Source organism: Ictalurus furcatus, chromosome 13, assembly GCF_023375685.1.
Source record: "Ictalurus furcatus strain D&B chromosome 13, Billie_1.0, whole genome shotgun sequence".
NCBI lineage: Eukaryota > Metazoa > Chordata > Actinopteri > Siluriformes > Ictaluridae > Ictalurus > Ictalurus furcatus.
In genome coordinates this window covers 6,982,715-7,008,681 of record NC_071267.1, presented here as the reverse complement: position 1 = coordinate 7,008,681, position 25,967 = coordinate 6,982,715, and the positions used below count along the sequence as shown (strand labels likewise).

The window sequence follows — 25,967 nt, the reverse complement described above, 5'->3', positions numbered from 1 at the left end:
AGCTGTTATGTTAAGGTGGCTAGCTGAACTGTTGTTTTAAGGTGACTAGCTGAACTGTTATGGTAACTATTGTAGCTTGTAAGAGAATGATCACACTCTATTAATGCTGCACTAGACAAACCAGTTAAACAGTACATACTAAAGGGTGATTAGTGTACTGGTCTCTGCAGAACATAAGTGGGCATTTCCCAATCAGTGGGCGTCTTCAGACCTGATAGGCGTTCTTCAACCATCCAATCAACTAGGGTTAGGGTTTTGATTATTTTAACAAATCAGGTAAAGAGTTTGAACAACGCATATCCCGGTTTGACAACGCTTTTTTTGTTCTGCAGAGACACCATACTCATACAGGACACTCGAGCTCCTTTTTTTGTTGTTAGTCGACTCATCTCACTGATAAGAGCCGACTCTTTCGGCTCTCTGCCGGTTTTTATTTATTTATTTATTTTAACCAGTACAAGTTTTATAATATTCTTTGCGCAAACTTGACTAATATCGTTTCATGAAAGCTAGTCTACCTTATGCTGAAACAATGTGTCGAAGAGGTTACAATGAAACTAGATTGGTTAACACTGCCAGGGGAACGGCAATGCCTGTGTATGCGAGTCGACTCTGTGAAAACAGTTCACATAAAAGAGTCGACTCGTTCACGAGCGAAACACAGCAGGAGTGTGGGAACTGATGTTCCTTCACGTGCGCTCAGAAAATAGCGTAAATACGGGTTAGAAACAATTAAAACGCGTGTCCCTTCGAGTGGAAACAATTCTTATCCCTGGTTTCTGAGTTGTTATTGAATGTAACGGTGTAGTCACGTGGTCGACGGTATTTCATTTACGAAATGCAGCTTAGTTGTTTAGACGCATATAAGTCGCTGATTAGGTCGATTGTATGAGTTGCGTTTTTAAAGCAAGAGGAAATGTTAGAATATTATATATATATATATATATATATATATATATATATATATATATATATATAGGCTTGCCATTAAATATTTTTTATTATTATTATTAAATAAAATTTATTATTATTATTATTATTATTATTATTAATATATAAACAGTGACCAGCAGGGGGCGCCGCGTGACCCGTTTTCCCCGCGCGTCAACCCCTTTAGTGACGTCATCGGCATTTCCAAGATGGCTGCAATTCAGGGTCGGAGCAGAGAGAGAGCTAGCGAGCAAAAATTACCGGTTTTAACCCCGAAAGTCGTGGTTATTTGAGTCGTATCGTTGTAAACGGTAACCGTTTACCCTCAGACACCTCACACGGTTCACGTTTCAGCGTTCAGGCGAACGTTTTCCGCCATGGTCTGCGAGGAGGAAGTGCTAACTCTGCTCACACCGAAGCCAGCTCGGCACTGTTGTTATGGAGCCGAGTGAAGACCGGAAACGGAGCCGAGAAATTGACTTGTGTCCGAGATGGTTTGATTAGACAGACTTTGGTTTTAAAGCTGATGTGAGCGCGGAAACGCACTGCTTCACCGTGGATAAAAGCCGCCGAGGCGTCGCGGAGATCAGCGGTAGCGCGCAGGCACCGGGTATGTGTTCTAGCTAAGCGGATATCTTCTTTCCGAGAGGAAATCTGCATATTGTCACATCAGTGTGGTGCACGTTGGGAATACGAATATGATTGATTTCGTTACAGGTCGCTCAGCCGCCGTTGGGATCTCTCATCCCGGTCATGAGGTCATTAACGGACTCGCCGAGTCACCGAGGCAGCTGATGGTCGCGTCAGCCGAGGAAGGCAGACCAACATCCTCCGCTGCTCATGTTACGGAGAACCGAGGCGAAATGGACGGACCGGACCCACAGGAGCACAACTTCGGGAACAGCAACTCAAACCATTCCCTCCCGACGCATGATGAAAGCCACCAGGACCGCGCAGTACCGCGTTCCACTGGTCCAGCCAGTCAGCGCGCCGCGATCAAGCTCCCGAACGGTCACGTGAGCTGCCTAAACTGCTCATGTCACGAATCGGATGAGGCAGTGCCTAACGGTGAACTGCTGTCAGATACTGCTGCATCCTCCTCAGCTGGACTGTCTACCTGCTCCATCTTGTGTGCCTCCAGACCTCATTCGGGTCACGTGACCCCACACGACGACGACGATGATGATGCTTTGAGGTCACGTCACAGGTCATTGTCGTCCAGCTCGGAGGCTGTCGATAGAACTCGGGAATCGGAAACGGCTTCCAACGACTGCTTATCCGAAGAGGATCCGTGCTCCTCCCCCCGGACTCTCTCGAGCCCCGAGGACGGCGAGTCCGGCCCGGACCCGGCGTTCGTGGACGTGAGCCTGAGCTCGAGGAACACGTACGAAATCAGCCGGCGCCAGAGCGCCCCGGACAACGTGGCCGACGTAGCCGAGCCAGCCCTGAGACAGAAGAAGCACGGCATCTCCGAGATCTTCGGCAGGTAGGATCACCCGGCCCGAGCTTTGGAAAATGATTTATTTATTAGGTTCTCGACACGAGAACCAGCGACACTGGAAAGACTCATCAGTAACTCAAGGCCAGAGTGCATGCTGTTATTCATATACATTCCTCACACACACACACACACACTGCTGACAGGCTGATGTGGAGGCTCCAAAGGGCCAACATGTTCCTGTTAGCTCCTTTAATCAGAGCTGTGAAAGTGCACGTTTAAAAGTGAACAGATGTTAATCATTATCACATGGTAGCAGATCGGCTGAAAGCAGTCCTCACAAATTCATTATAATTATATCCTACTGCAGCTCCACGTACACCTGACAGGCGGATAATAAAGCGTCAGGAATATCCCGATGAGCTGAAACATTCGACCTGAATTGCTCTGAACTTGACCCAACTGAAGCATGTTAGGAAATTCAGCAGAAGGAAAAGACGGATTGACTGACTGAGAATATTCGACGTGTGAGATTTAAAGAAGCGAGCCGCGAATTGCTTTTAGAATCCTAATTAGGTATTTATTTCTGGATGCGAGCATCTGACGTTTACATTTATTAATTTAGCAGACGCCTTTATCCAAAAAAAAACAAATGAGGGAATACATGCAAAGCGATGTATCAAGCGGAGAACAATACAAGTAGTGCTACCATACAGGATTTATAATTGAGTTCTAGAGAAGCAAAGTGTGCAGAGTAGAGCTGTAAGGTTTTTTTTAAAAAATAATGTGGGGTTGGCATTTATTAGGGGTTAGTTAAGTGATCACGGAAGAGGTGGGTCTTTAGCTGATTTTTGAAGATGGTGACAGATTCTGTGGTCCGGACTGAGGTTGTAAGTTCATTCCACCACTGAGGAACAGTTAGTGTGAAGGTTCTTGAAAGGGACCTTGAGTCACGCTGAGTAGGCACTACAAAGCGTCGGTCATTAATCGAATGCAGATTGCGTGAGGGAACGTAAGGCTTCAGGAGAGTGTTGAGATAGGGGGTGCTGTTCCAGACAAGGACGTACAAGTCGCTCCTGTCCTCTCCTCTGATCCAACAGAACCGGGCACTAACCTTCACCAAATATCAACACGAGTAAAGACGTCACATCCACGAAACGCCACCGTTTTCTACCCACCTTTATTTGCATGATCTGGACTCCATGTCGTTATTCACTCGTATACAGAAACATCAGTGTGCATGTTTGTGCACAGAACATTTTAATATGCTATACGCAGTCTTTTTAATACACACGAGGTGTCTGTGCCAGCGGAGTTCCTGAAATTCTTCTGTAGTCAGGAACACAGCTGAAGGCTGCTAGTCGAGCGGTCTGTTTGTCAGGTGAGCGAACGTATCGCTTGCTAATGTTCCGTGAAAAGCCTGTTTGCCGCGAGTAAACGGATGGATGGGATGTTGAGCGCACAGGTTAAAATTTCTCAAAGTCATCAGAAGCTGAACTGACTTTCAACTCTCGGTCATTCTGCATGCCTCCTCCCTCCGTGTCCGTAGAGGTACGCTGCTGTTTTCTCAATAGCTACGCAAGGGAACGGGTTTGCATTAAATTCAGCTACATCCTCAGCGTCGGTCAGATTCTGGGTTCTGAAGTGCTGACTTCCAAACTCTTTATTATTATTATTTTTTTTAAATCTGCGCTGTAAGAAATGAACTTATCTGAAGTGGCGAGCACGTCAGTTTCCTGTGCCCTGATTCAAATGCACGTATCGTGCTGACAGTATGGCGGATTTCGTTGTTTCATCCCTGCAGCGAAAATTTGGGAATCCCAAATTGAACATTGGTAGGGTCGTCGTGTTCCTCGGTTCAAGAAATGAACGCTGCGACACTTTCCCTCGACACCCAGAGCACGTCAGCTTGCTGAATCAGGTCACTGATGGCAAAAAAAAAAAAGAGTCTCTTGGCTCAGATTGAATTCAATGTTTTAGACAGGTGATGTTCAGATGTCCATTGTGTCTACTGTAGTCTCCGATTTCATGTTTCTGACGGGGGGGGGGGGATCGGAAGGGGGGCGCAAATTGTTTTCAAGGAAAAAACAGACAGGGCATCATTTGGGTACTTTGTATTTTTTATTATTTATTTATTTATTTATTTATTTTTTAAATTTTCAAATAGAATGTGTATAAATGAAAAACCCCGCATTCCCTCTGTATTTTCTTGTTGCTGCTTCTTCTTGTTGCTTTTCTTGTCTAGCTGTCAGTGCAGACCAGTGTTGCCAACTTAGTGACTTTTCAGACCCCTTTAGCGCCTTTTTCATTGCAAAAAAACAAACACCTAGCGACAAATCTTTCGACTTTTTGGACAAACCTTAGTTACTTTCCAAATGTCTCCAGTACTGTCCTGCAGGCGCGAGGTCCTGCTTTCCCGCTGCACTCTCACCTCTCTCTGCGTCTGCTCTGTTCAGTGAGTGTCTGAGAGCCGGAGATTTAACAATGTCATGGATAACGAGACGCACACTTCGTCCCTGTTTACATCATTCACATGCGAATGTTTTTAAAACGCAAGACGAATGTAATGCAACCTGTTTCACATGTAAAATAATCCACGTTATTACAACCTAGCTCTCTTGTTCAGAGTAGTTCTAGTGTTCAGAAACGTTTTTGATCATTCATGTTCCATACCTGTCCGTTATATAGTTTTATAAAAGTCATCAAAGTTATGAAAAGTAATTTTAAAAAAAGTACAAAAACACAGTAGCAAAAATATCTATCAAAAACAGATTATAGATTAGGATATATATATATATATATATATATATATAAGATAGATAGATAGATTTTATATAGAATAGGTAATCATTATTCCTGGTCTCCTCCAATATTGGGGGGGGGGTGCCACATGATAGGGGAGGCTTGAGGGGGCTTTAGTTACAAAAGGTTGAGAACCTCTGATTTAAACCCTTATTCTAGTTGTTGAGGATGATAACCAAGTGTGTAAATACAGGACGTAGGTGTTGGAAAAATAAACCAAAGCACGTGAGCTCGACCTTGATGCTGAGTGCAAACAGTTTGGTTGATTTGCGGTGCATGGTGAGGTGAACACTGAAAACCAAGAATACGTCAATCTGACACCGAGTACGAGTATTAGCTCAGTACTGGCCTCAAGCACTGGTTCTGTATCGGATCAAATTTCACACGTTTCCTCGTCTGAGCCACTGACCCATTTTTAAAAATGCAAAGTATCATAGTCGGGCTCATTAGCTGCCATCTCATTAGCTGCCATCTTAAGCACATCATTAAATCAAAGAACAGGCTGAAGGAAAAAAACCCACATGTCTAAGAGATACAGGCTGGAGAGTAGGAAGCTTCTAGTGAAATCTATTAGGCTTGAGTTTAGCAGTGCTTTTGTAATGGCTGCATGCAAAACTGGGTTACAGATCTACTCTCTGTTTTAGCACTTCTGCAAAAAGCCTGCACAAAGTGGAACATTACCAGGAAACGTCACGCACCGTGTGTTTTTTGCCTAGAGATTCATTTACATGGCCTTATGCTGCCTCTCAGTTCTCCATCAGAGTTTGTTTTTGGTAGAGACCTTTTAACTTTTATTGGCAGTCTGATGAGAGTGCACCAGCTTTTGTTTTTGATCGCTCACAGATTTTTTTAGTTTCTGTGTCAGTAAAAAAAAAATGCCAAAAGTGTGTTAAAGATGCTCCCTTGCTTGTGTGTTTGCCAGGGGCCTGTTCTCCAGAAAGCAGAAAGAGTCTGCAAGTGTTCCTGGCTGGAAGCTGTTTGGGAAGGTCCCGCCGAGAGAGAGCCCTCCCAAAGACTCCAAAACCATCCAACAGGTCTCCTTGCAAAGTCACACTTTCCTAAAAATATGTCAAACATTTGTCCACGTCCTGGGATTTTTTCAAGATCACGTATCTGACCTAGTGGTGGGTGGCATTCTTGAAGTACTGTTATCACCGCGATTAAGCAAGGCTACGGGAACGTGCGTAGAATTTGCCTTAAAACGTTGCTTAGTGGGAAAACTGCCAGGTTTTGCAATCATTCAGTGTTTCCAGATTGTTGGACGTTTACCATAAGGGTTTTTAGTGTTTCAGACAGTACGTTTACATGGACAACAATAATCCGATATGAACCTGCTTAATACAATACTCTGATTAAGAAACTACCATGTAAACAGTGATTATTGACTACATTTACATGGACAGCAGTAATCTAATTATCGACCTTACTCTGAGTAAGATAATAATGTGATTAAGGTGTTTACATGAGTCGCTTTTAGAGTACTCCTTTCATGTTCACGTTTTACATTTTATAGAACATAGATGGATTAGCGGCACACGTCATTACGTCCCCACGCCACGCCGTCCGACGTCCCTCCAGAATTTCACGTATCAACATACAGTTCGTTTTCGCTATGGTACCGTATACAGTTTTGGGTGTTTTTATTTTTAATTTTTACAAACGTTTCAAGTGCAGTTAATTATTCGTCATGCTATACGTCCAAATAGACGACTGCTCGAAGCCGTGGGCTGCGTCTCAAACCGCGTACTTACTTACTATATAGTAGCCGAGATACATGTAGTTCTCCTACTATATAGTAGGTAAGTACACGGTTTCGAACGCAGCCGTGCTCTTGTGTTTGCCGTTAAACGGCTGAGCGCTGCCATGTGTGATCGTGTCCTGTCGCAAAATGCGGTGAAAACTCTCACACGACGTAATGACGTGTGCTGTTAATCGATCTACGTTCTATAACGTAAAACAGGAATATGAAAAGAATATTCTAAAAGCGACTCATGTAAACACCTTAATCACAATATTGTCTTATTTAGAATAAGGTCAATAATTAGATTACTGCTGTCCATGTAAACGTAGTCAGTGACAGGTTTTTAAGCTTGTAGCAAAGATGACTAGTTGAGTTTCAGGCTCAAAAACGTTCTAATACTTCTCTCAACATTGAGACATGGCATTCTATGGACAAAATGTTCTGGTTTTAGTGAGACTAGTCTCCAGCTGCTGCATTTCGACTAACCTTGGCGTGTTTTCAAACCAGCTGGAACTTCCAGACAACAGTAATCAGCAGTAGTCCATCCTACTGGTAGCAAAAGAGTCAATGTTCATGCCAAGAACTTTCATTGCTACATATGATGCAACCGAAAGGCCATCAAGAGTTACTATATAATCAGAGAGCTTACTTCGAGCTGCCTGTGGCCTTGGTAGGAATACTTCTGTTTCCTCAGAATTAAGTATGAGGAAGTTACTCAGCATCCAGTATCTAATGTCCTTTACACATTCCTCAACTTTATTAAGCTGGTGTCTGTCACCTGGCTGTAGCTGAGACGTACAGCCATCAGCATGGCAGTGGAAGCTAATAAGATTTTATGTTTATGTGGAACACCAGATTTTACTTTTGTATACATTGAGCTGTCGACATTAACATTTTACAAACTGATAGCAGTCGGTAAGATAAGACCTGAGCCAGGAATAAGTCTTTCCCTTAACTCCTACCCAGTGTTGTACAGTAGTCTGGCTAGAACATTATATGATATGATCTACGTTGTCGAAAGCTACAAGGTGACACAACTGTGATCAAAGGAGAGTAGTAGTTCATTTGCTACTTTAACCGGCGCTTCCTCAGTACTGTGATGAGGCTTAAACCCTGATTGAAGTAATGAATGTATGTGATTCCTATGTAAGTATGCTGAACTGCAGTGTTTTTGAGGGTCTTGGAAATAAATGGGAGGTTTGACAGCTGACCAGGTTCAAAGTCGTTTTTTTTATATAAATGAGTGGTTTGATAAGCATATAGGTGTCGGACGTAGTACAGAATTTGATTTTGAGGAGGAACTCAGTGAAGTAAATTTAGCCTGTTGGATATGGGGGAAAGTCCCGATTCTAGGGATTGTAATTGCTCTACTGATTGAGGATATGTTGGTTTCTGTATACATAGGTAACGTTAATACTTTTTCAATTTTCCACCGTTAAATAAATAAATAAATAATTCATCGCTACTACATAGTCTTGGTATTTGCACTTCGGTTGATTATATATAAGATTCAAGGATTATAGTTGTTGTTGTCTTTTACATTAACGAGAGAGAGATTCTGATCTAGCTCTCCTTACATGTAGTTTGGAAGACTACCAGTTTGTTCATCAGTGTCCTATTGATTCTTTTTCTCAATTTCTTAGATGCTTAGATATTTCTGAGACTAAAGGGATTGATAAGTACCTTTTAGGTCAGGACCTGAACAACGTAAACTAAACGAGCAAAACTGTACATGGAGAGGAGGCCGGAATAAAACTGGATGATGTTATCAAACAAAGCATTGGAAGGGTTTCAGCAGCATCTCAAATGCTAAAGGACTACAGTAGAGTTGAGATATAAAATACTAAAACGCCCCTTCAGGTCCATTTCCTCTAGTATGTGTTAAGAATGAGGAGGAATACAGGGCCCGTATTGTTGCTGCAGTTCAAATCCAGACATCCAGCTGGCGGACGCTTCTGGATTATGGCCAGGTCGGATTACTGAGCGCACACGAATTCTTTCTCCACGTTCGAGTCTCTTCCACTGTTTACCCGAGCGAGACAAGAACGTGACCAGTAGGCTGCCATTTCAGCCTCTGCGCTTATCTACAACCTTGATGGTCTTCTCGGTGTTTAACAAGTTCACAAACAGGCCAAAGCTTTTCGCCTTTATTCCTGCCGATGATGGACATGTACAGTATAAAAAAGTCCAGGGTATGATAACTGTCCAAAGCAGTATAGTACAGTGTTTGCATACAAACAGACAAAGTTGTGTAAATGACATTACATGCACATGAGGACGCTGGAGGAACTGTTGAAATATTGCTTAAAAAGCCCTTTGAGTTCCAACGATCCAAGGGAGCGAAGTTCGCCGTGCTCTTTGGGTTGGAGGTATGGTATACTCCCTCTCCCCTGTCAGTCACAGTGACACAGGTACTTGTGGGCATCTGTGAGCTCATGTATCGTGGAAGAGTGTAGATAGCGTTTTCTTCTGAGCGTGTTACGCTGCCCTGTGATGCAGCATGAGCAGCAGTTTGAAGAACATGTGTTTAGTTTCTGAGGAAGCACATGTTTTCTTGGTTGATAGAGGAGAGCTGGCTGGTGGGTGGGTAGGAATTGGCAGGTGAGCAAATTGGTGAGAACATTACATTTCTGTCACAATAGTGATTTTTATATGATCATATCGCTCAACCCAAGCATATTTCAGCAAAGTGGTGTACCTGGGAATGATGCTCCCCCGCCCAGCCTGAAGTACTTAAGGCTCCCTAAAAAGTTGTGTATGTAATTATGACTCACTTAGCTTTGAGGTAAGCCAAATGTCATTCCCAGCCTCCTGGTTCCAGGCAGCTTTGGTACTCCGAGGTCCTTCTGACTAAATGCTGCATGCGGATAACCTCACAAGTGCTCGGGAAAAATTTTCCTGACATGTGATCTAAAGTAGTCCATTTCAGCACAAAGTGCTTAGCGAGCTAGCAAAAAACGCTCACAACCTTCACATGAGTCAGTCAAGAGTTCTAGGGGTGGGAGTCGTTAATAATAAACGAAAGGCCGTAGGGGTAAGTTCGCATATCGTCACATTTCTGTGCAGTGTTTTGAGGTAGACTTTTAAGGAAGGCACAGTTCTGACGTAGTTCTGCTCATCCAAACATGTGGAAGTAAATTATGAAAGCTCGTTTTGGGCTCTGTGTGATTTTTCCAGAGGTTTGTGTTTATGCTGGTTTAAAAAAACAAAAAAAAACAAATAAAAATAAACTGAGTGCATTCTCTTTCTTTCTTCAGGAGAGTAACCCAGGCAACCTCACATCTGTTTCAACTCCCAATCTGTTAAGCGCTGGGGTATGCCTTTTTTTTTTTTTTTTAAATAATAAATGCCTTTTATCCATCGTTATTACGTGTCGTCGTCTCTGCATGGAGCATCGCCTTCCTTTGGCCTGTTTCATCAATCAGTATGTCTCATGCTCATGCCTGCTTTCCTGGACGCTTGCCCAGAAGTCGTTTCGCTGGCTTGCAGATGTGTTAGGGTTAGAAATGCTGACGTGCTTCTTAATCAGCCTCAGTGAGTCACTATGTCCCTCTTCTGCTTTTCTGCCACGTGTGCGTTCACTTTCTTTTATTTGATGTTCCTGAGCAGGTTAACGCTGTGCTGTACTGTATTGTCTATAAAATGTCTAGCCATAATAATGTCGTCTAGATGTGTAAAGAACATCTGCTCATATGAGGTTATGTCTGCATGCTTTATCATCTCATCCACCATGACCATTGCTCATTTCTCCCCCCTCGTGACCGTGCACATGTCTTGTGGGCTCAACCCCCCCCCCCCCCCCCCCCCCCCCGTTGAACAATATAACTATTGACTACCGTTTGGACTCTAAAAGCTTAGGCTTGTGCTGTTTTTCCCCCCACAGAAGTCATCTATGGCGTTGTGGTCTTGAAGGCACGAAACGCAGAGAATAGGGAACTGTCCCTATTCAAATTTCCCAGACGTTGGGTTGGTTTCTTCAAAATGAGTTTCACAGCTCGGTGCCTCGTGACGTCATCTCTTTAGCTTTAAGACGTGCCCTATGCCCTCCTCACTGAGTTTACAGTGACCTTTCATTTTCTCGTAATTATAAAAATCACACGCCATGGCCTGAAGGCCCCAGTGGTCCCAGTGGTCCTTGTGATCTTGATTCCCGTCATCTGTTTTCTTGCTGCCTCGTTCACCTTTCACATCCCCTACATTGTTTCTAAAGCAACTTCCCATTCTGTAAACCCTGTGACATCCATTCAGTTTGCTCGTCTTCCAGTCCTGAGGGTTTAACTAACAGGAAATGATTCTAAATTATTTTTTTATTTTTTTTATTGTTCACAGGAATATGAAGCTAAGGCTGGCAAAGGAGCCCATAGCCCATCCCAGCCTGCTCAAGGGCGACGTAAGAATCTGGAGTTTGAACCACTGTCCACCACAGCACTCATATTAGAAGACCGGCCTGCGTGAGTACTGGGGTTAATGGATAAATGGATGGAAGGGTACTGGATAAACATTGCTTGGGTTTTAATGTCACTTCAGTATCGGTTAGGTTTTGTAAAAATGTTAGAAAGCGTACCAGGAATGTACACACAAACATACTCAGACCTCCCAACCCCCGCACCCCCCCCAACCCACACACGCACCCCACCACCCACACCAAAATGTCGACGGGCCGACCGACTGATAGTTGCACAATTGTTTTGAGCTCTCCGGCCCCGACAAGCTCCACTCCCTTCCTCCCATCACATTGGGCCTGTTCCACAAGCAGCCATGCAAGCCCAAGCCATGATGCTACCTCCATCGTGTTTCACAGATGAGCGTGTATGTTTTGAATCATGAACAGATCCTTTCTTTCTACATACTTTGGCCTTTCCATCCCTTTGGTAGAGGTCAGTCTTAGTTCCGTGGACTAGACTGGATATGCTGTTTATGATTGGACTAATTAGCATTTGTTAGGAAATAAAGAGTGTTTTAATATTTTCATAATTGTATAATTATATTTTGTCCACTAAGCGCGCCGGGCCAACGAAGTTCTCACAAATGTCGACATTCACACTGAGCATAAAGTATGTTGGCCATGACCTTGTACAAGTATCCAATGATTTCTTGCTCACTAAAAGATAAAACCATCATGCCTGGCTGCCTGTCCAGTTCCTTACGAGCTCTGGGCTGTGCATATCATATCACCCTTACACATCCAGCTATTGTGTTTCTTTCTGTATAGTTGTTGCTGCAGCGTTTTCAGTACCAGCCCCAGCCTGGATTTGTTTAGCAAAACATGCCGGCGCCTCACAAGACACCGCCGTTTACCCTGTTGTGGTATTCTAGACTCTAAATCATAATTTTCATGTCATCACACATGCTAAAGTAAGATCAGTGTCGGGTAGCATTAGAGCCTCTTTGACCTCATCGCCATCTCGGGATGAAGCACAGCGCATTACCGAGCTTCCAAATGAGCTCTCGGCATTATGTCCTGCCTCTCAGCCGTCCAGCTCACACAGTCCTCGTCGTCTCTGCCTGCAGATCAGGGTGTGGTGTGCGGCGCGCTGTATCGTTTAGCTCAACAACGTGCTCACTTCTCTGGAACAAAGAGCTCGAAATGAGCCTCGACTTATTCGACGGCTCCCGTTTCACCACGTGGCTCATTCAGACCGGCTCCCTTTATTCCGGCACTCATAAAGAATGAACGCTGGCTGAAACGCGAGAGGGATTTGCGATTCGTGAGGACAAACCTGGAGCGGCAGATAATAAATACTGGCACTCGGGTTCTGGATTGGGGATGGTAATTTTCTAATATGGACACAATAATGTTGAGATGGTAATCACGCAGTGTGACTGCAAATAAGTAGGGAATAAAGCACTTCGGGATGTGGCGTTTAAGGAAAACAATCAACGGTGGGGTGGGGTGAGACTTCAAGGTTAACACCCTGAAGTCGATTATTTATCTATAACTGCATATCCGCATATCAAGTCTTTTATTCCTCTTATACATTTACCAGAACGTCATGTCATGTGATACATTTTAATTCGTTTATAGTTACGTTTTCGTTGTGGAACATATGCTGAACAGTGGTTTCCTCTCTTGTTTCTCTTTCATGTTAGAAACTGCAAAGCCTTTTGCAGCTCTGTTGTTATAGAAACTCAGTCAACACTTCCTAGCAAATCAGAGTTGAGAATTCAACAGCACTGCCGTGTGATTACAATGTGATTGTATTTAATGTACCTGCTGTTTGTTCAAGCAGAATGTTCATGAACTGTGGAGCAGATTAAACTCTGTGTCAAAGCATGGCAATTTATAGAAGAAAAAAAACCCCCGACATCTAAATGTAAATGGTTTTAATAAGCCACGCCCCTACAGTGTACCATTCAGTTCAAATTCAAGTGGCTTTGTCATTTCGACCATTTACAGCTGGTACAGTACACGAAACGAAACAACATTCCTCTAGGAAGGTGATGCTACGTAAAACAACACACTAACCACATGAGACGACACAGAACTAAATAAGAGCTACACATTTCTACACAAAGCGCACATGCAAATGTGTGCTAACAACACAGGACGGTACAATACTACTAAAACAGGACAATAGGCACAGTAAGTGACAGTGTAGCGCCGAACAGTACACAGTTTTAGTGTGGATGCCAGACGTAACAAGTAGTGCAAAAGAAAGGTGTAACAGAGTAACAGTATAATTTAAAAAAGTTATAAATGTGAACATAACATGCTATGACAGTATGTTGCATGATGATGTTTCTGTTTCGGCACCTTTCTCGTTTTCTCTGATACTTTAGTTATCTATCTATTTATTTATTTATTTATTTATTTATTAAACCCACTTGCTTCCTTTTCAGCAATCTTCCGGCTAAACCCGAGGAGGAAGCTCAGCGCCACCGGCAGGAATACGACGAAATGGTGGCCGAGGCCAAGCGGCGAGGTAAAAGCAGAGATCTGCTCAGAAACCCGGTCATAGACGAATCTCTCATTCGCCGCGTGTTCTATCCTTCACTACGTCGAGCTCGAAACGTTCACTAAATGAAATTCTCCTAAGCAGATATGTGAATGAGATTTGTACCGTGTTTGAACCAGTGTTAGGGTTACTGACTTGGCTGACTCATTGCTCATCATCAGTTATCCCTTTTAATAGGGATCAGCGTTTTGGTAATTATTTTGTTGTGTGTGTGTGTGATCAGAGCTGAAGGAGGCACAGAAGAAGAAGCAGCAGATGAAGGAGCGCTTCAAGCAGGAGGACAGCATCGTTAACGCCATGGTGGTGTGGAACACTGAGGTCCTGCCCAACTGGGACAGCATGTGAGCACCTCTTCACCCATCCATATTGGGGTTTCTGAATTCATTCTGGGGGCAGAAGGACAACACTGGATCAGTATTTCAGTTTTAAATAAATGACATTTATACCGTCATGGAAGCCAGGATTATGAAGTGAAGGTATAAAATTAAACGTCTGTATACACTGGAGTAGGTAACAGTCCACAGCGGCCACTTAATGTCCTCCGATGATTGAATAACAAACTCATGTTAATAGGGATTGGACTTGCACTGCTAATTCATACAGACAATATAACCGGTTGATTTTAAACGTGTCAACCCGCCTCTTCGTTTCCTCCTGCCTCGTTTAGGCGCGGCACACGCAGGGTTAAAGACCTGTGGTGGCAGGGTCTTCCACCCAACGTCCGCGGCAAAGTGTGGAGTCTAGCCATCGGCAACGAGCTCAACATCACCCCAGGTATTCGAACGATTTAATGAGCCTAGACATAGAACCTAGGGTTTCTTTTAAAATTACATAATGAACCATTTTGTTTTATGAAGGACTTAATATTGAGTGAAATGCACTGATGAGCTTCGGTTTGAATTTTGCTCCCTTAATAAGTTAAGCTTTCTATATACAGGCAAGCTACATTAATATATGTAAGTTATTTAGTTATGTCCTGTATGTATAGGAATAATAACACCACTGGGGTTTATATATACATAGGCCTACGGGTGCATCTCAAAAAATCAAGGGTTTTTTTCCGTAAGTTAATTCAAAAAGTGGAACTTTCATATATTCTAGATTCATTACACATAAAGTGAAATATTGCAAGCCTTTTTTTTTTAATCTTGATGATTATGGCTTACAGCTCATGGACATCAAAAACTCAGTATCTCAAAATATTAGAATAAAGAATTAATAATACAGAAATATCGACCTTCTGAAAAGTATGTTCATTTATGCACTCAATACTTGGTCAGGGCTTTAATCCTTTTGCACGAATTACTGCATCAATGCGGTGTGGCATGGAGGCAATCAGCCTGTGGCACTGCTGAGGTGTTCTGGAAGCCCAGGTTGCTTTGATAGCGGCCTTCAGCTCGTCTGTATTGTTGGGTCTGGTGTCTCTCAGAGATTCTCTATGGGGTTCAGGTCAGGCGAGTTGGCTGGACAATCAAGCACAGTAATACCATGGTCAGCAAACCAGTTACTAGTAGTTTTGGCACTGTGGGCAGGTGCCAAGTCCTGCTGGAAAAGGAAATCAGCATCTCCATAAAGCTTGTCAGCAGATGGAAGCATGAAGTGCTCTAAAATCTCCTGGTAGACGCTGCATCGACTCTCCACTCGAGAAAGCACAGTGGACCAACACCAGCAGATGACATGGCACCCCAAATCATCACTGACTGTGGAAACTTCACATTGGACTTCAAGCAACTTGGATTCTGTTCCTCTCCACTCTTCCTCCAGACTCTGGGACCTTGATTTCCAAATGAAATGCAACATTTACCTTCATCTTCCCCATGATTGTGCTTGTGTGTACTGAACCAGACTGAGAGATTAAAGCCTCAGGAAACCTTTGCAGGTGTTTTGAGTTAATGAGCTGATTAGAGCTCTTCTCAGGTCGACATTTCTGTATTATAAATTCTTTATTCTAATATTTTGAGATACTGGATTTTTGATGTCCATGAGCTGTAAGCCATAATAATCAAGATTAAAACAAAAAAGGCTTGAAATATTTCACTTTGTGTAATGAATCTAGAATATCTGAAAGTTCCACTTTTTGAATTCAATTACAGAAGAAAATTTTTTTTCCACTCTCTCTCTCTCTCTCTCTCTCTCTCTCTCTCTCTCTCTGTCTCTCTCTCTCTCTCTCTCTCTCTCTCTGTCTCTCTCTATATATATATATGGCGGGGTGGGCTGGGACGGGTGTTTGGGGGGGGGGCGACGACAAGAATGTATAAATGTTGAATTCACAAAACCAACCATGAGCTCACAACACGTGTCCATTGCTAGCAGGGAAGTGGTGGCTCGGAGGTTAGTTCTCTGGAGAGTTGTTGGTTCAAATCCCGGTACTACCAAGCTGCCACTATTGGGTCATTGAGCAAGGCTCTTAACCCTCGTCTGCTCAGCTTGCTTTAGATAAAAGTATCTGCCACTTCCTGCCTCCTCCCTAGAGGCTGTCTCATGATGCCTGTCTATTCAGAAAGAGCTCGCTATTGAAAGAGTAAACAGGCATTCTAGCCAAAGCATCATGTGTTCAGGGGGCGTGGCTTTGAAGGGAGTACTGAAGGAATGAGCTGTAGTTGCAAAACAGCAATTTTCAAGGAAACGTCCACCAAATTGCTGACTATACCTTTCAATCATGCTTGGGAAATATCTGCCTAAAACGACTTCTTTATTTAAAAAGTCATTATATACTGTGGCTGCAATAACGCTCAAGTTTCCTAGCACTGAAAAATTATAGACAGTAACGTCTATTAAGGCTGCACAATAAATCGAATATTGATCTTGATTACGATTTTAACTGCCCGCAATTACATGGACATGATCGACTGCGATACTGACGTTTAAATTTGTCCTCCGCTCATAGAAAACTCTGCTGCAGATCCAATCAAGCGCTTCCTAAAATTACAGCCAATCACCATAGAGCGGCGCAGGGATGACGTCATTTTGAAATGCCAAAACCCAGAAACGAGTTAGCATTTTAGCGCTCATGCTGCCAGCTTCGCTTCATGCTCCAGCGCTTCGTGCGAGGGGAAATCGTGACTCTAACATGTTGCTAAGTGGGACTACAGACGATGTCGGGGACATTAAACGTCTTCACGCCGAACATTAAAAAACGTTGCAGATAAACTGGTTCAGGTATGCTGTGCACAATTCCCAAAAAAACCTGGATGAAGATTCATCCACAGAGTGCATCCGTATTATGGAAAGTTTGGAGAAGTAGTCAGAAGCTCGGTGATGGTGACGTTGAAGTCGAGCGACCGTGGTGTAGTTCGTTTATAGCACACGGATAGCTGTTTATTTCTGGCGATTGTATTTAGGCTTCAAACTTCATAAAAGTTGTGTTCATTTGTGAAAATGATCTTGATGGACAAAACGTGTTAGTGTTGTAAACTTTTGTTGATCACAGAGTTAATTTTTTTGCAATAATCCAAAAGTCTATGTGAAAATCCTATTGTGTTTTTGTCGAGGGAACCGGTGTGATGCTAACTTCCAGGTTTCGGTACAAAATGATGTCATTCCTGCGTCACCGCTCTATTGGGTGACGTGGCTGCGTCTCTCCTCCTGTAAACATTATTACCTTTTCTGCATTCGCCTGAATTGTTTTCATTTGGTTGCATATTGTTATATTTGATGTATATTTTCCTTTTGGTTGATGGCATTTTTATTTTTACTTATCCTATATTTTGGGTAAAATTTTATTTATATTTTGCTTCTAGGAGACGATGCACTTTAAGGACCAGTCTAATTTGATGCAAAGATTTGTACATTACAGGAATGTAGCACAACATGGAGGTGAAAGCAGTGGTCTGTTTATTTAAATGTGAAAGTGCAATAAGAATATGTTGTCACTAAAATCAGTGAATAATCGTGATCTCAATATTGATCAAAATAATCGTGATTATCATTTTGGCCATAATTGTGCAGCCCTAACGTCTGTAGTAACAGAGCTGCCACTAACATACGTGCACGCTGCATTGAGACTAGTGCGGAAGTTGTAATATATTTATCGGTTTGGTCTTGCTTTAACTGTTGCAGTAAAAAAAAAAAAAAAACAGCAGAAGCATGAAAGAACTTTTCAGCTCTGGGTTTGTGTCCAAGATAAATCAAGCTCTCTTTCTTTCTCCCCATGTTTCCTTCCTCACTCGTCTTGCTGTCCACTTCTTGGCAGAGCTGTACGAGATCTTTCTCTCCCGGGCTAAGGAGCGTTGGAGGAGCTTCCGAGAGACAGGCAGCGAGGTCGAGGCAGAGGGTACGTCTTTACAAACACCACGTGTAGACGGAAACGTCCGAATCCTCCTGCTTCCCTGCTTTTGTTCGAGCCAGTTCCTCAACATGAACTTCCTCTCAGACACCAGGCCCATTTAACTGCAGCTTTTCCCTCTGCTTTTCCGCACAACTGTCTTCAGGCTTGTCTTAAACTCTGAGCTGTTCTCCAGGGACATGAGCTCTTCCTGTAGTTGTGCCTGCATTCTACTTTGCTCTTTTCACATCTGCAGTGTGTATGGTTTATTGTATTTAATTTTTTGTGACACCCCCCCCCCCCCCCCCCCCCCAGATTATGAGTGCAGAAAGGCCTTAAGTTTTACATTTCGCTTTAATCACAGTCAAGCGAAATCACTTTAGCTAAGTTTAATAGAGCATTTTTCTGACGCCCCCTCAGACTGAAGTGAACCACCGCACTTGAATTAGCCATGTCTAAAACAGCTGAAAGTGTACAGTATATGGTGTATTGTTATTCCCCAAAACTAAAATACATACAAAAACACTATTTTGAGAGAAAATTCTTTCACGTCATAGCATTTTAGGATGTCGGTAGTTTATTCCCCCTCATAAAAGACAATAAGCTTTGAAATAATTTGCCAAGACCATGATTCATATCGTAGCTGGATGGGTGGGAACGTTACTTCCAGAAGCAGGGCTGTTGAAAACGGAGAGTAGTAGGCGTGTGAGATTAGTCCTTTCTTTCTTTTTGTGCTGCTTCAGCAAAATTTCAGGCAGGAATGAGTTGAAACCACTTTTTTTTTTGCTGATTTATTCACTTTATATTGCTTACAAGTTGTCCTTTTCTTTACTTGAACTCACTGTATTGAGTTAACGCCAGTGTATGGCTAAATAAAGTGTTTCTCCTCACTGTAGTTATCACAATGCATCAATCGTAACGAGAGTACAGTCCTGCTTTTCATTTATTTATTTGTTTGCTTGTTTTCCCAACATATAAAATGTGTCTGCGTATGAACGTACGCCCGTGTCGATGCGTCGTCCACAGCCGACAGTGGAGCGTCGCTGGCGGACCGGGAATCCAGCCTGGATCTGATCAAGCTCGACATTTCCCGCACCTTTCCCTCGCTGTTCATCTTCCAGAAGGTGAGTTTAGTAAACGTTCACACTGCTCAGGATGGGTTTCGAGCACGTAAACAAGCCGTGACCTCTTTCTTCTCTGTCATTCTGTCAGGGAGGGCCGTACCACGACCTCCTGCACAGCGTGCTCGGGGCGTACACCTGCTACCGGCCTGACGTGGGATATGTGAGTGTGAAACGATTTCAGAGGAAACCGTGTAGACGTGCTACAAAGTTTGTATTTAGAGCTAAACGGAACGGCTTAAATGTTCATCGGTCGGGAGTAGTTTTCGTCTTGTAACTTATTATAATAACTTGAATTTTCACAATGCTGAACAAATCGATTAAAATATATATTGTGTACTGGGCTCCACGAGTGGCACAGCTGTTTAAAGTTCCACCATATAATCAATAGACTGCAGATTTAAAGTGCACCTATTATGGTTTTTCAAATGTTACATTTCATGTAGTGTGTTGTAGAGCTGTTTGTGAATGTAAAGTCTGTTTCAAAAATCAAAGCGCACAACAAACGGGGTTATTGATTCCCAAAAGAAGGAACCGATTCTGAACAGCTGAAACGAGTCGTTAGTAATTCCAGACTTACTTCCTGTACTAACCTATGTAGGTTTGTAACAAAAAACCCCGCCTCTGGCCTTCATTATCTGCTCACTGACAGCGGTAGACCAATCAGACCAGAGTATGTTCTCTGAAAGGAGGAGTTTAGAATGAATCCTTTAGAACGGATCATTGAATGAGTCATTTGTGATGGGGGGGCAGGGGTAATGCTGCAGTTTAAATTATGAGCACATTAAAGTGTTTTTTGACCTCAGATGCGTGTAAATCTATTGTAGGAGACATTTAAAACAAAATTAGGTACGTTTCAAAACCATAATAGGTGCACTTTAAATATCGACAACTATCCAAGCACGCATAACTGTACCCTACAGATGAATTGATCTCCGCACGTTTTGCTTAAGTGCTCGACATTTGAATATCGGAGTACGCCACTACACGTTAGCATGCAGAAATACACCAAAAGAGCAGCCACACACACACACACACATATCCCTTTGCCCCTGTTGCTGCTCAGTGTGTGCTGAATTGTTAACATCACCGCAGGTGCAGGGCATGTCGTTCATCGCCGCTGTGTTAATCCTGAACCTGGAGGAGGCCGACGCCTTCATCGCCTTCGCTAACCTCCTGAATAAACCCTGTCAGATGGCTTTCTTCAGAGTGGACCATGAACTGGTACAGAACTCTCAACACATCTGGGGTTTTTATTTATTTATGTATTTATTTTTTGGTTCTTCTGTGGTGTTGACTTTGCCGTGCTGCTTCTTCACCTGCAGATGCTGAAGTACTTCGCAGTGTTCGAGGTCTTCTTTGAGGAAAATCTTCCCAGGTTGTTCAGTCACTTCCAAAGCTCCAACCTCACTCCAGACCTCTACCTGATAGACTGGTGAGTGACTCAGACTTTTCTAACAGGAGGAACATCAATATTTTCTACGGAGGGCTTGATACGTTACTATGAAATGATCTTAAAAATCTTTTGATCTGAAGGTGTATGATTAAAAGTTTGAAATTGACATTTTATTCACAAAAAAAATCTTAATTTTTTTAAACGGACGACTCTGAGCGAAATATTCAGAAAAGCAACCAGTAAGTGTCCAGCGTAGGTGGGAACTCCTTTAATACTGTTTAAAAAGCATCTCAGGGAGATTCCTCAAGACATCGGGTGAGAAAACACCAAGAATACATTTCTGGAATTTCTAGGCAAAAGCGGTGTCTAATTTGAAGATGCTGAAATACGAAATTATTTTGATTTATTTTGGATTTTTTTTTTTATCGCAACATAATTCCCATAGTTCCATTTGTGTTACCCCAGAGTTTTGATTACTTTTATTATTATTCTAAAATGTGTATAAAAAAAAAAATAGAAATAAAGACTGTGTGTGTCTAAACTTTTGACCGGTAGTGTATGTGAACTATTAATAAATATTAAAATATAATAACAGATATGCATCCAAACTGAACCAAAAAGTAATACTCCAAATAACAAATAAAAACAGAGACGTCCAAAATGAATCAAAAAACACTTCGAATAACACGACAAAATTAGTCAGCGATGGTTTTTATTTCGTCTCTAGAGGCCGCTCACGTACGCTTTTTGCTTCACACTCATAAGCATGTAGCTTTTCTTCATAAAATGAGTACATACTTTTAGCGCATAGTGTAAGTAGGTGAATTGGAACGTAGCATCGAGCTGAATGGAAGTGTACAAGTTCAGAAGGTGAATATAAATATTTGTAATAATTTGCAAACGGGGGAAAAAATGACAACTTCTTAGCAGTTAGGGTTTTTTTCATTGTTTCCGGTGGGGTCTAGACTCCAGAGGGTACGATTCACAATTTGAAAAAGATAATCCACTGTAAACCACAGCGATATCCGGTTTCAATCTAAATACAAAAACACTAAACAGATGCACATAAGCCCTGGTATACAGTTAACTGAAAAGTTTGCACACCCTTCGGATAAAATAAAGATGTTTTCATAGATGTTCGTCGTCAAAAGGAACAAAATGGCGCAACGGTGTTTGATATTAATAATTGAAAAAATAAAATCATCAAAATATCAGTTCAAAAGTCTGCATCTCTTTGAATGTGACATTTTTTTATTTTTTCTAGCAACTTGATGCCCATCCTCAGCCTTTATTACCGCCTCATATCCTCTGAGCAGCTTTATGGATCCTCTCAGTTGTAATATTGCCATGTTGATTTAATTTAAAACTCCCAGGTTCAGTCTAGGACTGGAGGGGCGTGGTCAACCTGTTTTTATTTATATATATATATATATATATATATATATATATATATATATATATATATATATATATATATATATATATATTTATATATATATATATATTTTTTTTTTTTTTTTTGCCTTATATTTGGATCAAGATTTGTGTCTTGCAGGATACACCCGAATTTTTTTCAAACGTTTTGAAATTCTCATTTTGCAGAAGCGGGTTAAGTTTTCTAGCTATAGAAGTCCTATACTGTACTTCTGTATATAGACTGTACTGTATTATAGGATGTAGCATTAGGAAGTCATCGCTTGCATTGCTGAGACGGTTGTGTCTGTGCTGATCTACATGAAACCATTTGTGTGTGTGTGTGTACGCAGGATTTTCACGCTGTACAGCAAGTCCCTACCGCTGGACGTGGCGTGCCGTGTGTGGGACGTGTTCTGCAGGGACGGAGAAGAGTTCCTGTTCCGCACGGCTCTGGGGATCCTGCGCTTGTACGAGGATGTGCTCCTGCACATGGACTTCATCCACATGGCCCAGTTCCTCACGCGCCTGCCCGAGCACGTCTCCGCTGAGCGCCTCTTCAGCTCCATCCACAACACGCACATGACCAGCAGCAACCGCAAATGGCCCCAGGTGTGTTTCACACCCACGAGGATATGACAATGCCTCGTACACCAGCGGCGGTATACTTCTGGGTAAATTGAAATGCGTCGAATTCAGCGCGATATCGTTCTGATTGTACGGCTTTGCCATTTCGTGATGAAAGAGAACACCCGAAGCGCTTTATTGTCACGACTCAGCCCAGGGTCTGCGGCTTTAAGCGCACCACCAGGCCAGAACCTTCTCTTCTCTTCATCGTAGTGTTGTGTAACATTACAGCTCTTCCCTTTCTAAATTCTTCTTCCATGTAAGGGATACACAGAAACTCTACAGTGTAGGACACAGATACATAGAACACTGAGACAGTTATACTTACACACCATATATATTTTATATATATATATATATATATAATGTGTGTGTGTGTGTGTATGTATGTATGTATGTGTATGTGTGTATATATATATATATATATATATATATATATATATATATATATATATATATATATAAAGCTGAAATGAATGAACTATGAAGAGTTTTTGTGCGTAACTAGGCAGCATGACATGTCTGTACTTTTATTCGTGTATTCGTTTCCTTTGTTGTCATTTGAGCGAGTTATTTGGCATCATGTCACTTGAAGAGAATTCTGTATGGAACAATTTCACTTCCACGCCAGGATTTCCCAAGCAGCCGATAGTTAAAGAAATCCAACACTTTGTGGCGTGCCGATAGAGGGGGGAAAAAATCGTCAGCGACATGGCGGCATGATGCAGCGTGACTGAAGCTGACGGTTTCCCACTAACTCGGGCCGAAGTGTTTATATTCCACTTCTACCGCAGCAGTTTGCCTAGGTTTGAAGGACGCGTTATTGTTTTTCTAGTTCTATTTAACGGCGTGCAGCATACGTGAGACAGGTTGGTGCGTCGTCTTATTTACTTTACAGCAGCTGTAAACAGTCGTCAGCCTCCAGGAATGCAGCTGGTCGTGTTACTGGAAAAACAAGAACGTGCGAGAACGTCCCTCTGTCCTGAACAGGTGGAGAACTTACTGACACTGGAGACTCCTTCCATAAAAAAAAGTCTCTTTTGCACGTTTTTATCTTTTAAATATTAGCCTGCGTACGAGCTGTTACTTCAGAAACGAGTGTTAATCGCATAGAAACTTGATTTTGCAATTTTTTAATTTTTTTTTTTTTTATTTTGCAGCAGGAACTATCGTCGTTATAGAAAATTAATCAACACCTCCTGACCAATCAGAATGAAGAATTGAACAGTGTTTAGATACAAATTAATGGAACATTACACATTCCTGAATAATTAGTGTTAAATGAGTAACGTCTGATTTCGCATTTGATAACTAATGAAATGTTCATTAGCCTTTGTTGTACATCAGGCCTGTCATTAGTGTTACATGTCTTATTTGTTTTTTTTGGTTTTTTTTTAGGTCTTCAGTGCACTAATGAAGGACAAAGAATCAGACAAAAGTGGCAGCCCTACCCTGAAAAGCTCCTGACGCCTCCACGTGCCGCCTCGGCCTCGCGTCGTCGCGCCGTCTCTTCTTCTGAGGTCGTAATAACACCTGCAGCGGGAGTGACGGTGAACGGTCGAGGAGTCGGCATGAAGACCGAAGTAGAACCGGTTTCTCTCTGAGACGATCTGCAGTATTACAGACGTGTGGCTAGCGATTAGATGTAGGTATAAATGTGCGACGGTTTTCTGGAAAGCCTCTTGAAAGGAAACACTCGTGTGTTCTCGTATAACACACACTCACACACACACTTCCTCCTGAAAAAAAAAAAAAAAAAGAAAAGAGAAATATTCCACCACCAGCAGGATTTGATTTGCTCAGAAACTGTTTTTTTTTTTCTTTCTTCTCCTCACTGTTCGTCAGCGCATCGTAACACGCGGACCCATGCGAACAGCTGTCTCTCCGCGCCGTGTGCTGTCGCTGCTTTCTTCCTCTAACGGTTAATACGTCGCACTTAAAGCTGTGACGTGAAGTTTGTGAAGGATGTTCTTAACACTACTCGTAAAGAGCTTCAGGACGAGGCTGTATGTGATAAAAGGAGTATTAAGATCTCTGTAATGTGCAATGAAGGGTTGAGAAGCAGTGAGTAGGATGCTTTGCATGCTTGTCGCAGTCTGCTTTTCAGTCCACGGGTTATGGTTACGGGACGAGGTTTTGTTTTGTTTTTTTGTCGTTGTTTCCGACCCACACGAGCCTGCGACGCTTCAGCTGGGAAAGCGTTTCTCCAAGGAAAAAAAAATAATAAAAAAGACCCTATATTATCAAAGCATATGCTGTGTGCACAAATGGAAGTGTCCTGTCCTGTCTATATACATATTTTCTGTCTGTTTTAATATTTGACCAAATGTATCTGCTCTGTAACTCCAGTACATTTTGTTTCTCTGGGGGAAAGGGGGGGGTATTGAAGGTTTTGAACGTTCTGCGCTACATCTCGGATTCCTGATTTTAAAAAAACGTACGTTGCGTGTTTTAATCCTGACTTTTTCTTTTCTACTCGCTCCCTGCTATTGTACAGTTTTCATACTCGGCCACGAGCAGAATTGTAAATATCCGATGAAGTCGGACACCACTAAAAGTAGAGCACATGTAAATAAACCCGAGAGTGGAAATGCGATCTATGTGTTTGTCCTGCATCGCATGCAAATACACACACACACACACACTGTACTCGGTGACGCTGACGCTTATCTCACTAGTTAATCTGATCATATAATTAAAGCGGTGGAAAGACTGTTAGTAATACAATCATACAGTTGCACTCATGAGTTTACATACGCCGTGCAGAATCTGCAAAATGTTCAAAACATTTTAATAAGACAAATCAATAAAGCAGCAGGTAGTTTATTTCATACTGTCCCGAATAAGCTGTTTCACATTACAGGTGTTTACACATAGTCCACATGATGCAATAATAACTGAATTTACACAAATGAACCAGTTTAAAAGTTTATACACACTTGATTATTAATCATGTGTGTTGTTACCTGGATGATCCACGACTGTGTTTATGTTCTGTGAGAGTTCTTCATGAGTCCCTTGTTTGTCCTGAGCAGTTAAATTGCCCACTGTTCTTCAGAAAAATCCTCCAGGTCCTGCCCATTCTTTACTTTTCCAGCATCTTCTGCATATTTGACCCCTTTCCAACAGCGGCTATATGATGCAGAGATCCATCTTTTCACACTGAATGACTCGTACACAACTATTACATAATGTGCAAACATTCACTGATGCTCAAGGTGTACACAAAAGTGTAAACTCGCGAACAGGATGACAGATTTTAATGATCTATTTATTTAG

At 42.3% G+C, this 25,967-nt stretch overlaps 1 protein-coding gene across 2 annotated transcripts; it reads left to right on the top strand.

Annotated features, from left to right (window-relative positions):
• The first annotated feature begins 1,132 nt into the window (after window positions 1-1,132).
• Window positions 1,133-25,284, top strand: tbc1d12b (TBC1 domain family, member 12b). Of its 2 annotated transcripts, XM_053640057.1 has the most exons (15): window positions 1,133-1,540; window positions 1,648-2,416; window positions 6,093-6,204; window positions 10,169-10,225; window positions 11,241-11,362; window positions 13,752-13,834; window positions 14,091-14,208; window positions 14,535-14,641; window positions 18,060-18,140; window positions 19,158-19,255; window positions 19,344-19,415; window positions 20,348-20,476; window positions 20,578-20,687; window positions 22,415-22,673; window positions 24,087-25,284. In XM_053640057.1, the coding sequence occupies exons 2-15, from the start codon at window positions 1,725-1,727 to the stop codon at window positions 24,153-24,155; spliced, it is 2,109 nt and encodes a 702-aa protein (XP_053496032.1). In that variant the 5' UTR covers window positions 1,133-1,540; window positions 1,648-1,724; the 3' UTR covers window positions 24,156-25,284. The 2 variants fall into 2 exon arrangements, with proteins under 2 accessions (XP_053496032.1, XP_053496033.1); XM_053640058.1 differs by lacking the exon at window positions 10,169-10,225.
• The last annotated feature ends 683 nt before the right edge of the window (window positions 25,285-25,967 follow it).

Bases quoted from the DNA above. Each gene is read 5' to 3' on its own strand.
- tbc1d12b (XM_053640057.1), top strand. From the start codon at position 1,725: ATGGTCGCGTCAGCCGAGGAAGGCAGACCAACATCCTCCGCTGCTCAT. The intron at 6,205-10,168 runs GTCTCCTTGCAA...TTCTTTCTTCAG, and splicing joins ACTCCAAAACCATCCAACAG to GAGAGTAACCCAGGCAACCT. The intron at 11,363-13,751 runs GTGAGTACTGGG...CTTCCTTTTCAG, and splicing joins ATATTAGAAGACCGGCCTGC to CAATCTTCCGGCTAAACCCG.